General features: G+C 42.3%; 1 protein-coding gene across 1 annotated transcript in view; it reads left to right on the top strand.

Annotated features, from left to right (window-relative positions):
- snx4 (sorting nexin 4) overlaps nucleotides 1–18,045 on the top strand; it is a 72,671-nt gene that overhangs the window by 30,492 nt on the left and 24,134 nt on the right. Inside the window, exons 3-5 of the mRNA XM_073047544.1 lie at nucleotides 306–444; nucleotides 5,776–5,925; nucleotides 15,890–15,937. Of these exons, the coding sequence (XP_072903645.1) occupies nucleotides 306–444; nucleotides 5,776–5,925; nucleotides 15,890–15,937 (337 nt within the window). The remainder of the gene's footprint in view (nucleotides 1–305; nucleotides 445–5,775; nucleotides 5,926–15,889; nucleotides 15,938–18,045) is intronic.

The following is an 18,045-nucleotide window of genomic DNA, read 5'->3' as shown; positions in this document are numbered from 1 at the left end:
AAGAAGACAAACGTGGCAAATAAAAAATAATACTGAACATGAATTGTAAAGAGTCCTTGAGAGTGAATCTGCAGATCATAGAATCAGTTCAGAGTACCTTGAATTGGAAAAGCACAAATAGAGACCATCTTGAACTTGTTTCCCTCGTATTGTAATATTGCAGCTACTTTGTATAAAAAATATCTATTTGCAATGATTTATTTACCTTGGCTTTAACTTGCAGGAGGAATATTGCAATTATTACATGGTACCCAGGGAATGCTGTTTCAATGTAAATGAATTAATTCTGATGTTTCTTCATGCAGGCCTGTTAATTCTCAAACTGAAGATGAGAATTGTGTACCAGACTCGCTTTGGAGGAGATACAGTGAATTTGAATTACTGAGGAGTTATTTAGTTGTTGCTTATCCCTCGGTAGTGGTGCCCCCACTGCCTGAAAAAAGGGTGAGTAATGCTAGAAATGCACATCAGTATTCTTGCAATAGCACTTCCTCTCAATAATGTCAAAAAAAGCAATTAGTTGCACGAAGAAAATAGAAAAGGGCACATCTGAAATCATATCCTTGAACACCAGGGATTTCCCAACCTGGGATTCACAGACTCCTTGCTTAATGTTATGGGTATGTGGCATGAAAAAAGTTGGGATCCCTGCTGTACTATGATGAAAATGTATGGCTGATGCATCAGCTGAAGATCTTTCCTCGTTATCTTCCAGTGGGTTCGAGTCCATACTCTGTATTAAATGATAGATAGATAGATAGATACTTTATTCATCCCCAAGGGGAAATTCAATGTTCCTCCAGTATGATATCACATAAACACAAGACAGACCAAGACTAACTGACCAAAAAAACCACATAATTATAACATACAGTTACAACAGTGCAAAGCAATACCATAATTTGATAAGAGCAGACCATGGGCACGGTAAAAAAAAAAAAGTCTCAAAGTCCCAGATAGCCCATCATCTCACGCAGATGGCAGAAGGAAGAAACCTCCAAAGTGGCAAAACTTCCCGATGCAGCCTCTGGAAGCACCCGAGCACAGCCAACTGTGAGTCCGTCCGAAAACTTCCGACAACTTTGTGCCTCCGACCAGCCCTCCGACACCGAGCACCGAGCACCATCTCTGCCGAGTGCTTCAACCCCGGCTCCGGCCACCAAGCAACAGGCAAAGCCGAGGATTCGGGGCCTTCCTCTCTGGAGATCTCTCCGATCGCTCAGTAGCAGCGTCAGCAGCACAGGCATGTCAGAAGTTTCGCCAGATGTTCCTCCGTGCTTCACACATCCGTCTCAATCAAATCAGGATTGTGCACGGCCCCTACTTACAGATAACGGATATTCCTTACTGGAGTGGCCGCTGCGCCCTGCGTCGTCGCGCCGCCATCTTGAGATTTTGCAGTGGGTTGAAACTTCTTAAAAATATCAATTTGGTATGCTTCCTCCCTTAGTGAATTAGACTTCTAAATAATAGCGTAATTTAACCATTCTTGTAGGATCGGAGGTCTCCTTTGGCCAGGGTCGACCATGGATGTTACGTCCTAGCTGTCTAGATATGCAACCCAGAACAGTACAATATGGAGAGCAAGGCATTGCCGATGTAGCAAGCTCCCCCTCTCCATGCATCTGATAAACACAAAATATCAGCAGAGACTGATGCAGTTTAGCACTGGCAGCATTGCAAGAGTTGAACCCAGTGAAAGACTGCCTTAAGGTCTCCAGCTCTGGACTTTCCCTCTAGGCTTACTCCTGAAGCCTTCCCCATGAGTGGGTATAGCCACAAAGCAGGGGAGGTTTGAGGTTTGAGATCAGAGTTTTCCTTCTAAATGAGCTGCCAACCATGACTGATGAGCCCTATCTGCCTTAAGGTGCCAGTAACCTGCCTTTCCCTGTCCTTTTAGCAACTAAAACGATCATTAGAAGGGAAAAGATGGAATACAAAAGCGAGCTATCAATTAATATCAACGTGGATCGTAAAAGTTGAAAAAACTTTCAAGTATGGAGAAAAAAAAAGAGAGAAATGAGAGTGGACATAGGACCACTAGAAAATGAGGCAGGAAAAATAATAACGGGCGGAGGCAAGGAGATGGCTGATGAACTAAATGAGTATTTTGCATCAGTCTTCACTGTGGAAGACACCATCAGTATGCCTGATGTTATAGTGTGTGAAGGAAGAGAAATGGGTGCAGTTACTATTATAAGAGAGAAGGTGCTCAGAAAGCTAAAAGACCTAAAGATACACAAGTCACCTGCACCAGATGAACTGCACCCCAGGGTTCTGAAAGAGGTAGCATTAGAGATTGTGGTGGCATTAGAAATGATCTTTCAAAAATCATTGGACTCTGGCATGGTCACAGAGGACTGGAAAATTGTGAATGTCACTCCACTCTTTAAGAAAGGAGAAAGGCAGAAGAAAAGAAATTATAGACCAGTTAGCCCGACTTCAGTGGTTGGGAAGATGTTGGAGTCAATTGTTAAGGATGAGGTGATGGAGTACTTGGTGACATAGGACAAGATAGTAGAAAGTCAGCATGGTTTCCTTCAGGGAAAATCCTGCCTGATGAACCTGTTGGTATTCATTGAGGAGATTACAAGTAGGATAGATAAAGGGGATGCAGATGATGTTGTATATTTGGACTTTAAGCAGACCTTTGACAAGATGCCACACATGTGGCTGCTTACCAGGTTAAGAGCCCTTGGTATTACAGGAAAGTTACTGGCATGGTTAGAGAATTGGCTTATTGGTAGGAGGCAGCGAGTGGGAATAAAAGGATCCTTTTCTGGTTGGCTGCCAATGACTAGTGGTGATCCACGAGGGTCTGTGTTGGGACCACTTTTTATGCTGTATATAAATGATTTAGATGATGGAATGGGAATCTCTAATGCTACCTCTTTCAGAACCCTGGGGTGCAGTTCATCTGGTGCAGGTGACTTGTGTATCTTTAGGTCTTTTAGCTTTCTGAGCACCTTCTCTCTTATAATAGTAACTGCACCCATTTCTCTTCCTTCACACACTACAACATCTGGCACACTGCTAGTGTCTTCCACAGTGAAGACTGATGCAAAATACTCATTTAGTTCATCTGCCATCTCCTTGCCCCCCCCCCCCCCCGTTTGCAAATGATACAAAGATTGGTGGAGGGGCAGGTAATGTTGAGGAAACAGGTAGGATGCAGAAGGACTTAGACAAATTAGGAGAATGGGTCCTTAGGAAAGTGGCAAATGAAATATAATGTTGGAAAATGCATGGTCATGTACTCTAGTAGTAAAAATAATTGTGCGACTATTTTCTAAATTGGGAGAAAATTCAGAAATCTGAGTTGCAAAGGCACTTGGGAGTCCTTGTGCAGAATACCCTAAAGGTTAACTTCCAGGTTGAGTCAGTGGGTGAGGAAGGCAAATGCCATGTTAGCATTCATTTCAAGAGGTCTAGAATACAAGAGCAAGGATGTGATGTTGCTGAGGCTTTATAAGACATTTATGAGGCCACACCTTGAGTATTGTGAACAGTTTGGACCCCTCATCTTAGAAAAGATGTGCTGGCATTTTAGAGGGTCCAGAAGAGGTTCACAAGGATGATTCCAAGAATGAAAGGGTTATCATACGACGAACATTTGATTGCTCTGGGTCTGTACTCGTTGGAACTCAGAAGGATGGGGGGGGGGATCTTATCGAAACCTTTCAAATGTTGAAAGCATATTACACAGAAATAGTGGCAATATTGGGATTCTTTTTTCATCACTTGAACTTAGGCATGCAAGGTATGTTTCAAAGTTTACAGATGGCATGAAATTTATGTCATAAATGTGCAGCTTTGAAATAGACTTCAGTGACAGGTTGGTAAAATGAGCAGGCACATTCAATAATAAACTTGTATTCATTCCAATAGGAGCAATAAAAAGGCAATGTAAACTAAAAATAACCTTTTTTATTGAAGTGTAGGAACTGAGGAATTTGGAATTCATCTGTAAATCAAAATGAAGGCTATATTGTAGTATTCAACAAAGGAATTAAATACAAAAGCAAGGAATTGGAGCAAAATCTGAGGCAAAAACAAAGCTGAAAATGCACAGCAGGTCAGGCAGCATCAATCCTTGGAGAAACAATTCACATTTGGGAATAAGGACCTGTCAGAACCAAGTGAAGAGTGTGTCTGGGTTGCATGTGGGGAGAATGGAGAGAACAAAGTAGGTTGGAGATGAAAGATAGCAAGATAGCAATTTTAAATGTAAGAGATTCTGCATATGCTGGAAATCCAAAGCAACACACACAAAATGCTGGAGAAACTCAGCAGGTCAGGCAGCAGTATGGAAATGAATGAACAGTTAAGACTTTGGGCCAAGACCCTTCTTCAGGACTGGAAAGGAAGGGGGGAGGGTAAGGAGGATAGCTAGAAGGTGGTAGGTAAAGTCAGGTGGGTAGGAAAGGTAAGTAAAGGACTGTGAGGAAGGAATCTGATGGGAAAAGGAAAGGAGGAGGGGGCACAAGGGGAGGTGATAAGCAAGTGAGAAGAGAATTAGAAGGAAGGAAAAAATACTGGAAGGAGAAATCAATGCTTATGTGATTAGGTTGGAGGCTATCCAGATGGATTATGAGATGTTGCTCTTCCAAGAGTGGCCTCATCCTGGAAAAAGAGAAGGCCATGGATCAACTTGCTGGAATGGGAATAGGAATTAAAATGGTTGGGTACCAGGAAATTCCACGTAATGTACAATCTACAGTCCCTTAATCTACAACAGGTCTCACCAATGTAGAGGAGGTCAGGTCAAGAGCATTGGATACAAAAGACAACCCAAATAGATAGTAGCAATTATTTTTTTTTTAAAAGTAAGAGTGATGAAAACTGAAACAAATTAAAACAAAGATGCAGATCCTTCTTGGGTTACAAGCACCACATACGTGAATGTTTGGGAGACAGTAAATGAGAACTGATTTCTCATCCGAGGTCCGAGGGCTGCAAGTGTCTTTTGGTAGGTGGGAATGAACATTTCCTCTTGCCATCTTTCTCCAATCCTTGCCTCAAGCTGCAACAATCAGCCACATTGAGCCAAGAATAGCTAAGAATGCTGAGGAAATTCACTTTACCCAATCAGTGAGGCCACCTGGTGTCCATTCTTCCTGTGCCTGCTCACTGTCAACGTAGATTTGCAACGTTTGTTATTATAACTCTCCTCATTTTCAATTCATCTCCAGCTCTTATTGATCTGGCTCTTGGAACAAGGCTGTATGTTGTCCTCGCAATTACTAAAAGCCCTTTCAGTAATTTTTTTTTTGAAATTCTTAATTTCATATCCAAGTTGATAGTGACCCTGTCTGTTAGGTTTTTTTTTATGACTAATTGGTCTTTTATAATGATTTTGAGAGGACGCTTGGAATTTACTACCTTTCCTTCAAGCCCCTTTCTTGATCAAAAAGATTACTTTAGGTCATCAAACTCCTGCCTTTTGGGAGTTGGTTTTGAAAACCAATACTGGCAGAGTTGTTTATTTTCTTTTTCTCTTGAACTGTATTCATCACTGTTCTACTGTGACTCGTGCTATATGACCTCTTGAACGAGTATAACAAACCAGGAACTTGTTGGGAAGTCCATGTTTAGAAAAAAAATTGAATCTATGTCAGGATGAAATAGTGAAGGTAAAACAACCCAGGCACTTGATAGAATTTGGTTGGTGAAACAATTAGAATGAACTTGAATGACCATCCCTTTGATTCATTCCAGGCTGAATCTGAAGTTGGAAATTAATTTGAATGACCTCTCTTTTATGATAAATTCCAGGCTGAATTTGTTTGGCATAAACTCTCTGCCGACAACATGGATCCTGATTTTGTCGAACGACGAAGGATTGGACTTGAAAACTTTCTTTTGCGTGTTGCTTCTCATTCTGTTCTCTCTCAGGACACAATCTTCTATTTATTTTTAACACAGGTACTGGACAATTTACTTGTTTCAATTTCTATGTTTTTGACATCACGTGTTTTGGTATGTTTAGTATAGATGGAATGAGAAAGTAATTTTCAAAATGTCCTGTGATTAAAGTTGGTGGCTTAAGCAACTCTTGAAACATTTTTGTACTTTTTAATATGGGAAGTTGGTCCTAAAATAATGCTTTATCTGTTTGCAAGTTTCTGCAGTAATACTTCTGTTATTTGTGGTTCTTGAGCAATGTAGCTGCAGAGATTAGCATTGCTCCAGAAATTTAGTACATATCTGCTCATATTAGAATGTTGCCTTTTCAAAGAAGGATTAAGTTTTAATTTTAACTTGAGTGAACACTTCCTTTGATTTCTTGAAGAAATTAACATTCAACATTTATTTCCTTGCCAGCAACACTAGGACAGGTGAATTGGACAGTTCTGTAGTGCTTAGTTTTCTTGCCATGTGCAGATAGGCCAATGTGTTTTCTCACAATATAAGTGATCTGCATTTCCAAAGAATTATATTTAATTACTTTTGGATGTCTGAGTTGTTACTGGCATACAAGTGTGTTGTTATTGCTGCAACATTCAATAAAGTGAGAAGAATATGGCTTTTTATTTAAACCATGCTAGAGTTTTTGTCATTTGTACTTCGGGAAATGGCAAATAAAATCTTTCTGTGTGCATTTTACTATGTTGCAGCCACTGTATGTGGTGCAGAGCACCAGAAAGTTTATAAGAGCATTATGGTTAACTTCCTTACTCTGTTACGTACCCCGTAACTGGATCACTTACCAGCAAAGATAGAGAGGTCCATTGAAGTCTGATGGTACTATTTTTAAAAGTTTTTATTTATAAAGGGGCACAAAAGTAAGGTTAATACAAACATTCAGATAATATATGTCGTCAATACTCAATCTAAAGTGCGGGTATAGTAATAATCATCAATAAGAAGTAGCTCTATCGATTTGTCTAGGGGTAAAAATATTGTCCGATGGAAATATAAAAGTCTCTCAAGTTCATGCAGGCTTTAGCCTTTTGGGACCGCTGGGTTTTCACTTGTTGGAGAGAGAGAGAGGTTTTGTGAGAAAAGAAACTTGCCCAGTCTTTTAGGACGCAAAACCGTTGAATCTTGAACGTTGGTTCCCCGTTGTTAGTTCGAAGTTCTTTTCGGTGTTATCAGCCACCCGCTCCGCACGTGGCTTCCGAATAGCTTCCCGTTATCACGGGAGCGATGAGCGATGGTGTCTCCTTCTGGTGTGTCGCTAGGGGACTGCCCCCTGCTGCCCCTCTTTTATCTTGACTTGCAGGGTTGTAGATGTCAATCAGGGTGGGGTGATGCAATCTCCAGCCCACATTGCCCGAGGGTTTGCACGTAGCCCAGTCCCCAATCCACAAAGGTGTCTCCAAGAAACAATGGCCAATGTCGCGTTATTTTGCATCTCCGGGGGGAACGAGGCATCCAGCACGTCGCTCTCCCATTTCCTGGGTCTACTGACCCCCCCCCCCCCCCTCCACTAGGGCTCTTGTGATTCTCACAAAGGAGGGGGCTGCGGTCATAACACCTCCCCTCTTAAAAAAGTTTTTACCAGCGGTTAAAACGGATTTGTACAGAGTCTTACAGGATTTTAGAATCTAACACAATACAAAAGCTTTTCTTTTAACTACAGAGCCATACAGTTATACATTTAATTCAGCATCTAAACAGTTAACGATTACAGTGTCCCTTCCTTTACTAGCTTAACATCTTGTACCTTACTAAAGTCTTATAGCATCAGACTTCAACATAATAACCACCTATATTTTTTTTTAACAAATCTAACGAGTTGTGATCCCTGACGGGGAGCCAGGCAGGCTTCCAAGGGGTTTGTCTTTATTATTCACATGCCTTGCTGAAATCCCGTACAACCGGCTGGGCTATTTAAAAATGGCGCCCTTCATTAACCGTCGTCTCTTTTCCGGTGAATTCCTACGGGAGGAACTCGGGTAGTTTGGCGAGGTAAACTCCCGCCCGCCTCGCTCATAGGAGTTATTTTATCAACACCGTGTCCCAGACTTAGTCCATTTCCACCCAATTCTTTAATTTTAAGCAAGTTGCTAGTTTTCTCTTCAGGACCCGTCATGCTATTAGTTTTCAATTTAAGATCTGCAAGCGATCCCTCTTTGTTCAAACAGCATTTCAAATTCTGCTTTTTCACACCACACCCTTGAATAACAATAGCGTGTGGGGCCCCGGCATCTCCCGGCTTAATCTGTAAGCGATCTGCAGGGTTTAAAATTTCTTCATTCACTTTGGGAACTACAAATTTTCCGTTTCCTTCAATAATAATATTTATCTCCCCATTTTCGAGTTCCGCTTTAAGTTTCAACACACCTTCGAGTACAAACCCCGGGGAACTCTCACTTCCCCCTATTACCAAGGTTAACCCTGTCTTCACTGAACCCAGTCTATCCGACCCAAAAGGACGGCCGTCTCGTTCAGCTGAATCAGATACCTCAGACCTTTTCTGAGCTCCGTGACTAGGTTCAGGACCACGTGCATCCCCGTCTTGGACACACTCAAACGGGACATTGACCTCTTCCAGGCTTTCAATACCCGTACCTTTTTCAAATTCCAGATTCCCTTGCTCCTCCCAGCTACTCTCTGGGCAACTCCCTTCCGGAGTAAACTCAACCCCACGGGCTGAAACAACCTCATCTGCCAACCCAGCAGACCTCTCCAAGGTAATGGCATCCTTTTCATCTAGGACTGCCCTCATCTCATTATCGGGAACACCTTTAGAACTCTCAACTTCTTCAAACAGTTCTGCCAAACAGACAGATCATCCATGTCCAACTCTGGACCTTTTAGCAGCTTTATCTGTTTCTCATCTTTATTTCCTACCTCTAGGACCTTGCCCCCCTTTAAGGGCAGATCTACCTCTTCTCCCTTACCCTCTTGCACTTTACTACTCTTCGCTTTACCACCCTCTAAACCCTCATGGCACAGGGTCGGTAAAAACATCTCGGCCAAGTCAATACTGGCCAGATTTAAACTGCTCTCGTTCTCAGCTGCCGCTCTCGACAGGCTGCGAGTGACCGCGCATGCGGGATAGCTCTTGGACGCTAGGGGCGGGGCCTCAACACGCACCGGTCGGTGGATCATCGTCATGGCTGACCAAACCTTGCCCCTGGCTAAATCGTTCCCAAGAAGGACGTCCACGTCAGTTCTCGGGAATTCTGATGGCACCCCTATTTCAACTGATCCATACACCAGTTCACAATCCATAATGACCTTGTGTAAGGACACCATTTCTATCCTTTTATTTATCCCCTTCACCGCTATCATGCCCGTTTTTCGACTACCCGCGAGTACCTTACGACGGATCAACGACAGCTCAGCCCCCGTATCTCTCCAGATTCGTACGGGAATTGGTGGGTCCCCCTCCCTCAAAGACACGGTTCCGTGTGACAGACAAATCTCAGACCCTTCTCGTACTCTGCCTACCCGGGGCTCTCTCGTCGATTTACTGATTACCACTGCACACCCGATAGGGACCGCTGCTTTCCCTTTTTCTGGCTCCTTCCTCGGAGCAAAGCACCGAGACGCAGCATGCCCGCTCTTCCCACAATTAAAACAGGTCAAGCCCGGAAATCTCTGGCCGCCTGGCCTTTCCCCCTCAACCTTACCACTAGCTCCTGGCGGGACCTCTGCCTCAGCCGGCGGACTTTCTCGATCGTTCCCACGGTCTCTCGGGGAACTTTTATTTGAGGGAAACTTTGTCTTGTGGGTTAGGGCATATTCATCTGCGAACCTAGCAATTTCTGAGATGGACTTATTTGGCTTCTCATTCAAATACATCCTGATCTCCTCCGGAACACAACCTTTAAATTCCTCAATCAAAAATAACTCCCTGAGACGCCCATGATTCTCGCCCACTGTTTCTGTGGTGCACCAACGGTCCAAGAGCACCTCCTTCTCATGGGCAAACTCGGTATACGTCTGATTCCACCCTTTCCGTAAATTTCTGAACCTTTGTCTATAGGCTTCAGGTACTAGCTCATAACCCCGGAGAATGGCTGCCTTTACTTGGTCATAATTCCCTTCCCCTTCAGTGGGCAACGCTGCATATGCCCGCTGTGCCTTCCCTCGTAACACACTTTGTAACAACGCCACCCACTGTGTTCTGGGCCACTGCTGATTCACTGCCACCTTTTCAAAAAGCAAGAAATAACTATCAACATCCGTCTCCTCGAATGGGGGTACTAACCTCAACGCCCGACTAACATCAAACCCCTCCGCTAGGTCTAGCCCTTGAGCTCTTCGCTCTTGCCTTAACTTCTCCATATCCAAGTCATGTTGCCTCTGTTTCTCTTTCTCAGCTGCTTCCAGCTCCTTTAACTTCATTTCATGCTCTCTTTGCTTCTCAGCGCTGTCCTGCTCCCTCTTCACCTCTAACTCCTTTTGTTTGTCGGCCCTCTCTCTCTCAGCTGCTTCCAGCTGCTTTACCTTAAGTTCATGTTCCCACCTTAATTTCTCCAACTCTAACTGATCCGTCCCACTCGCTAGTACCTTTTCAGGGATATTTTCCAATACCTCAGCTGTAAACACATTCTTCCCAATGTAATACTGAGTTATGGCCCTTCGCACCTCCCGCTTTTTCATTGACGACCTCACCTTTGTGAGGCTTAACCCCTTCGCCAAATTTACCAAGTCTAATTTGGTGGCCGCCTCTAGCGCCCCCAGAGTCAGGTTTTCCATAAATTCCTCCACGTCCATCTTTGCTGGTTTCCCGACTGACTACCCGCGTACCAGATCCAAGTTTGGACTTACAATCCCGATTCACTGGCCTCCCAATTTGGTGTCAAATCCCGAGACGAGAACCCCAAGTTGTTACGTACCCCATAACTGGGTCACTTACCAGCAAAGATAGAGAGGTCCGTTGAAGTCTGATGGTACTATTTTTAAAAGTTTTTATTTATAAAGGGGCACAAAAGTATGGTTAATACAAAACATTCAGATCATATATGTCGTCAATACTCAATCTAAAGCGCGGGTATAGTAATAATCATCAATAAGAAGTAGCTCTATCGTTTTGTCTAGGGGTAAAAATATTGTCCGATGGAAATATAAAAGTCTCTCAAGTTCATGCAGGCTTTAGCCTTTTGGGACCGCTGGGTTTTCACTTGTTGGAGAGAGAGAGAGGTTTTGTGAGAAAAGAAACTTACCCAGTCTTTTAGGACGCAAAACCGTTGAATCTTGAACGTTGGTTCCCCGTTGTTAGTTCGAAGTCCTTTTCGGTGTTATCAGCCACCCGCTCCGCACGTGGCTTCCAAATAGCTTCCCGTTATCACGGGAGCGATGGTGTCTCCTTCTGGTGCGTCGCTAGGGGACTGCCCCCTGCCGCCCCTCTTTTATCTTGACTTGCAGGGTTGTAGATGTCAATCAGGGTGGGGTGATGCAATCTCCAGCCCACATTGCCCGAGGGTTTGCACGTAGCCCAGTCCCCAATCCACAAAGGTGTCTCCAAGAAACAATGGCCAATGTCGCGTTATTTTGCATCTCCGGGGGGAACGAGGCATCCAGCACGTCGCTCTCCCATTTCCTGGGTCTACTGACCTTCTCCCCCCCCCCTCCACTAGGGCTCTTGTGATTCTCACAAAGGAGGGGGCTGCGGTCATAACAACTCTATTTCTGTCTTCCTCATTTTGCTCAGAAAATCCAAGCACCATTACCTGTGATATTGCCCTTGCTCAAGAGTAAATTAAATATCTTTAAACATAAAATTGGCATTTGGATCTCATTAAAAGTGAGATCCAAGTTGGTTTCCCTAGATATACGGTATTGATTTTTAAGTTGTTGTACTAGAAAGTTCTGGCTATTCTCTGTAGTTTTTTAAATTGTACTTGCGAATACCCTGGCCTTTATATACCCATTTTAGTAGTATTTACACACTTGATGTTAGAGATTCAGAATGTGTACTATTAGAAAATTCAGATTCTCGACGTGTGATCTCCCCATGACTGTTCTCTTGATGCAGTTTTTCAAGAGACTTTCATGAACTTGCAGAATATAAAGTGAAATGACCTTGGTGCAAATATAACGGGTTTCATTTTTCTGTTTTGGTCTTCCTGGTGACACAAACTACAGATGCTAGAGTTTAGAGCAATTTACCAGAGGAACTCAGCTGGTCAATCACCATCATTGTGGGGTGGGGGGAAAGAATTATCAACACTTTGGTTGAAACCCTGCATCAGTGCCCATGATGTTACTTAACTCAAACAATAGAAAATCCGCAGATGCTGAAAATCAATGTATTTGCCAGTGGTTTTTTTTTTACCCCTGGTTCAGCACATGCATTGCAGATGAACAAAGTACCACGTCACAAGATGTTCATATTCATAAAGTATTACAGCACAGAAACCAGTCACTTGGCCCATTTTGTCTGTGCTGAACTGTTATTCTGCTGTGTCCCATCAGCCTGCACCAGGTCCATAACCTCATAATCCATACTGCTCCCATCCATGTACTTCAAACTTCTCTTAAATGTTGCAATGAATCTCAGTGGAGAAAGCCCACCCTATCTATATCGCTCATAATTTTGTATACCTCTATCAAATCTCCCCTCATTCTCTTTTGCTCCAAGGAATGAAGTCCTAACTTTTAAACCTTTCCCTTTATCTCAGGTTCTCATCTAATAGCAACATCCTTGTAAAATTTTCTCCATACTCTTTCAATCTTATTGATATCTTTCCTGTAGGTAGGTGACCAGAACTGTGCACAATATTCCAAATTTGGCTTCACAAATGTCTCTACAACTTGAAAATAATATCCCAACTCCTTTACTCAGTATTCTGATTATGAAGGCCAAGGTGCCAAAAGCTCTCTTTATGATCCTATCTATCTGTGATGCCACTTTCAATAAATGATGGACCTGTATTCCTAGATCTTTCTTCCTGACCACTCACTGTGTAAGACCTGTCCTCCCAAAGTTAAATACCTCACACTTGCCTGCATTAAATTCCACCTGCCATTTTTCCAGCTGATCCAGATCCCACAACAAGCTTTGATTGTCTTCCTCGCTGTCCACTATGGCCCCACTCTTGGTGTCATACATAGATTTTTATATCTAGTTACTACAGCTTCATCCATATTGATGATATAGATGACAAACATTGGACCCAGCACCAATTCCTGTAGTACACCACTAGTTATAGGCCTGCAATCAGAGAGACGACCATCTACTTCCATCTTCTGGCTTCTTCCACAAAGCTAATGTCTAATCCAATATTTGACCTCATCCTGAATGCCAAGCAACTGAACCTTCTGGACCAGCTTCCCATGTGCGACTTTGTTAAAAGCCTTGCCAAAGTTCACATAGACAATATCCACTGCCTTCAACAAGTTTCTTAGTAACCTTCTTGAAAAACTAAGATTGGTTATACACAACCGACCACATGCAAAGCCATGTTAATTATCCCTAATCAGGTCTTGTCTATCCAAATACTTATGTACCATGTCCTTTAGATACCTTCCAGAAATTTACCTGCTACTGCCATCAGGTTCACTGGTCTATAAATTTGTGGTGTATTCTTGAAGCCTTTCTTAAACAACGGAGCAAGATTAGCTATCCTCCAGTCCTCTGTGACTAAGGATGTTTTAAATACACTTGCCAAGGCCCCTGTAATTTCTGCTTTAGCCTCCCATGTGGTCTGACAGGCCCTGGGGACTTATCCATGCTAACTTGCCTCAGGTCAGCAGCACTCTCTCTTCTGTTAACCAGATACGATCCACGACCTCACTACTGGATAGCAGTAGAAGGATCAGTCCGAGTCAGCATGGATTTATGAAGGGAAAATCATGCTTGACTAATCTTCTGGAGTTTTTTGAGGATGTAACTATGAAAATGGACAAAGGAGAGCCAGTGGATGTAGTGTACCTGGACGTCCAGAAAGCTTTTGATAAAGTCCCACATAGGAGATTAGTGGACAAAAATTAGGGCACATGGTATTGGGGGCAGAGTACTGACATGGATTGAAAATTGGCTGGCTGACAGGAAACAGAGTAACGATTAACAGGTCCCTTTTGGAATGGCAGGCTGTGACCAGTGGGGTACCGCAAGGTTCGGTGCTGGGACTGCAGCTGTTTACAATATACATTAATGATTTAGATGAAGGGATTAAAAGTAACATTAGCAAATTTGCTGATGACACAAAGCTGGGTGGCAGTGTGAAATGTCAGGAAGATGTTATGAGAATGCAGGGTGACTTGGACAGGTTGGGTGAGTGGGCAAATGTATGGCAGATGCAGTTTAATGTGGATAAATGTGAGGTTATCCACTTTGGTGGCAAGAACAGGAAGGCAGATTACTATCTAAATGGAGTCAAGTTAGGAAAAGGGGAAGCACAACGAGATCTAGGTGTTCTTGTACATCAGTCAATGAAAGCAAGCATGCAGGTACAGCAGGCAGTGAAGAAAGCTAATGGCATGCTGGCCTTTATAACAAAAAGGAATTGAGTATAGGAGTAAAGAGGTCCTTCTGCAGCTGTACAGGGCCCTGGTAAGACCCCACCTGGAGTATTGTGTGCAGTTTTGTTCTCCAAATTTGAGGAAGGACATTCTTTCTATTGAGGGAGTGCAGCATAGGTTCACAAGGTTAATTCCCGGAATGGTGGGACTGTCATATGTTGAAAGATTGGAGCGACTGGGCTTGTATACACTGGAATTTAGAAGGATGAGAGGGGATCTGATTGAGACATATAAGATTATTAAGGGATTGGACACGCTGGAGGCAGGAAGCATGTTCCCGCTGATGGGTGAGTCCAGAACTAGAGGCCACAGTTTAAGAATAAGGGGTAGAACAGAGATGCGGAAAAACTTTTTCACCCAGAGAGTGGTGGATATGTGGAATGCTCTGCCCCAGAAGGCAGTGGAGGCCAAGTCTCCGGATGCATTCAAGAGAGAGTTAGATAGAGCTCTTATAGATAGTGGGGTCAAGGGATATGGGGAGAGGGCAGGAACGGGGTACTGATTGTGTATGATCAGCCATGATCACAGTGAATGGCAGTGCTGGCTAGAAGGGCTGAATGGCCTACTCCTGCACCTATTGTCTATTACTGTCTCCAGAGTAAATACAGATGCAAAGAAATCCACTTCAGATCTCCCCTGTTTCTCTTGGCTCCATGCATGGATAATCTTAATCTTAATGTTAATCTTCATGTGGGCCAATTTTGTCCCTGGCTATCATTTTGCTCTTAATATATCTGTAAAAGCCCTTGGGATTCTCCTTCACCTTGTTTGCCACAGCAACCTCATGCCTCCTTTTAGCCCTCCTGATTTCCCACTAAGTATTCTCTTGCATTCCTTGTACTCGAGTGCCTCATTTGTTCTTTGCTGCCTATAATTGAATGCATCTCCATCATTATAACAAGGGTCTCAATATCCCTCAAACCAAGGTTCCCTAAACCTGTTAGCTTTGCCTTTTATTCTAACAGAATTTCTGTCCTCTCAGTATTTCACTTTTGATGGTGGTCTCCTTGTCAAACATCCCTTTACCAGAAAGCAGTCTGTCCCAATCCAGACCTGCCATATCCTTTCTGATGCCATCAAAAATGGTATTTCTCTGATTTGTAATCTCAACTTGAGGACCAGTCTTGTCCTCCTCCATAACTGAAATTATTGGAATTATGATCACTGGATCCAAAATGTTTCTCCTACACACACTTTCTGCTCCAAAGCACACAGCTCATCACAGTTGCATTCTGCAGAGATCAAGATTAGAAATGTTTGTACATTAAGTATCTGCCAAATTGCAGGTATTAATTAATTGGAAAAAAATTTATGAACAGAAGTTTGCAAAATAATTGCATAGGCCAAATGTCTACAATTAAGATTTTTTTAAAACAGTGAACTAGAGTATTTGTTACTGTATGTGAAATGTATTTTAAGTTTTGAAATTATGTATGAAGTTGAATATTTATTTAAATCGTTTTAGGAGAATGGTTGGAAAGAAGCAGTAAATGAATTGGGATTCCAAGCCAAGGTAAACTTCATATTTTATTGTTTGGTGAAATAAATTGGAAAATGTAAGCGATAGTAGTTCTTTGTAAGCAGAGCATGATTTTGTATCAAGCAAAGCTGTGCTAGGGTGACAAATTAACTTTGTACATGGAATAGCAAAGGTTCACACTTTTCAGCCAAGTCGCAATTGTATTGAAATTGAGCATCAAGGATTTTGGGGTTCAGAATGAATTTCAAAGATAATGTATCTTTTTTCCTTTTTTTTAAATCAGAAGAATTCTATTTAAAAAATGATTCCAGTCTGTATATTAGAAAGGACAGCTTTACACAATTATTTCTGAGAACGTAGCTCATTGTCCTTTTCTGTAGTACAGGCCACTTTTTTCATATTTTAGACGATTAGGCTTGATATTTCCTGAATTTTGTCTGATCTTGCATCTTTGTTATTCTCACTTTTAAATTGAAAAAAATGTTAGGGGAATCATGGTATATTTTAGAGCTTTGATTGGCATAGTAAGGGATTTGAACTGAATACCAACTATATGAGTAGACAGTTGAATTGTTGATGGGATTCTAATGCTATAATGTAAGAAAACAAGATTTTATTTCTTCTGAAATAGAGAAGCTTCTTGAACAGCTAATTGATGAAGCAGAACACTTGGATTACTATAATTTGAATAAATCTGGTATTTGATTTACTGTGTGTTGGCAGCTCTCCACTTTCTTGGAAGAGTGATCGTTTTTCAAGCAAGTGTGGAGATTTAAATGTTGGCAAATGTTGAGGATCATACAATGAAATTGGGCATTTGTCATGCATCATTCACACTTCTTGACTGGTATTGGATGATGATCATGAGACGAAATGCTTATTTCCAATCCATCTTTCTTGCACTATCCGTTGATCAGACACCATTCCTTTCTCATTTTCTTCATCTCCATTGTCTGTTCTCAATGAAGCCTTCCACTCCAGCACATAAAATTTCCTTCTTTTAAAAAAAGAGGAACATGTGGCTCAAGTCTTTGACCTGGTATTCTTGCACCCAGCCTCATTTCTGATACTTCCCGTTGCTGCTACTGCCTTGTCATAAATGATAAAAGAATAGCCACGGTTAAGAATCTGAATATTTATCTGTAGAGAATAGAACTTTGGCCCATTTTGAGCAGCCTCCTGTTGGTGCTCTTGTACCTGTGAACTTCATGCCCAGCAGTAAATTACAGTGAATATCAAACACACATTTCTAGAAAATCTAAAATCAAAAATGCTTAAAAACAGTTGCATCAATGAGAAGAGAAACCATTGTTGTTTTAGGTCTGATTTTCTTCTTTATAGAGTCATGGCACAGAAACAGGCTCTTTGGCCCTAGTGGAAGGATGTAAGTGAAGTTGAAAGAGTACAGAAAATTTACAAGGATGTTGACGGGACAGAAAGAGCTGATTAATTAGGAAATATTGAAAAGGTTAGGACTTTATTCCTGGAACGTAGAGGATTGAGAGGAGATTTGATGGAGGTATACAAAATGATGAGGGGTAAATGCAAGTAGGCTTTTTCCACTGAGGTTGGGTGGGACTACAACTAGAAGTCATGGGTTAAGGGTGAAAAGTTTAAGGGGAACATGAGGGAAAACTTCTTCACTCAGAGACCCATAAGAGTGTGGAATGAGCTGCCAGCACATGTGGTGCATGCGAATTTGATTTCAATCTTTAAGAGAAGTTTAGATAGGTATATGGATGGTAGTGGTATAGAGGGCTATGGTCCCAGTGTAGGTTGATGGGACTAGGTAGCTTAAGTGGTTCAGCATGGACAAGATGGGCGAAAGGGTCTGTTTCTGTGCTGTACTACGTATTATGCTGTTTCTATGACTCTATCTTCTCTAGGGTGAACTATTATTTTGCCTACTCCCCTTGACTTGCCTCCGGACCATATCCCTCCATAGTCTTCCCATCCCTGGGAAATTTTTCTTAAATGCTGACGTTGAGTCTGCATCCACTACCTCCATTAAAGGCTCATTCCACACTCTCAGCCTAAGTGAAGAAGTTCTGCTTCATTTTCCCCTTAAACATTTCACCTTTCACCCTTAACTCATGACCTCTAGTTCAAAGCAGCTTGCAGAGTTTACAGGGTGCGTGGGG

This window comes from Hemitrygon akajei, chromosome 5, assembly GCF_048418815.1.
Source record: "Hemitrygon akajei chromosome 5, sHemAka1.3, whole genome shotgun sequence".
Taxonomy (NCBI): domain Eukaryota; kingdom Metazoa; phylum Chordata; class Chondrichthyes; order Myliobatiformes; family Dasyatidae; genus Hemitrygon; species Hemitrygon akajei.
Note: the sequence above shows the minus strand (reverse complement) of the source record. Positions and strands in the feature narration are given on the sequence as shown.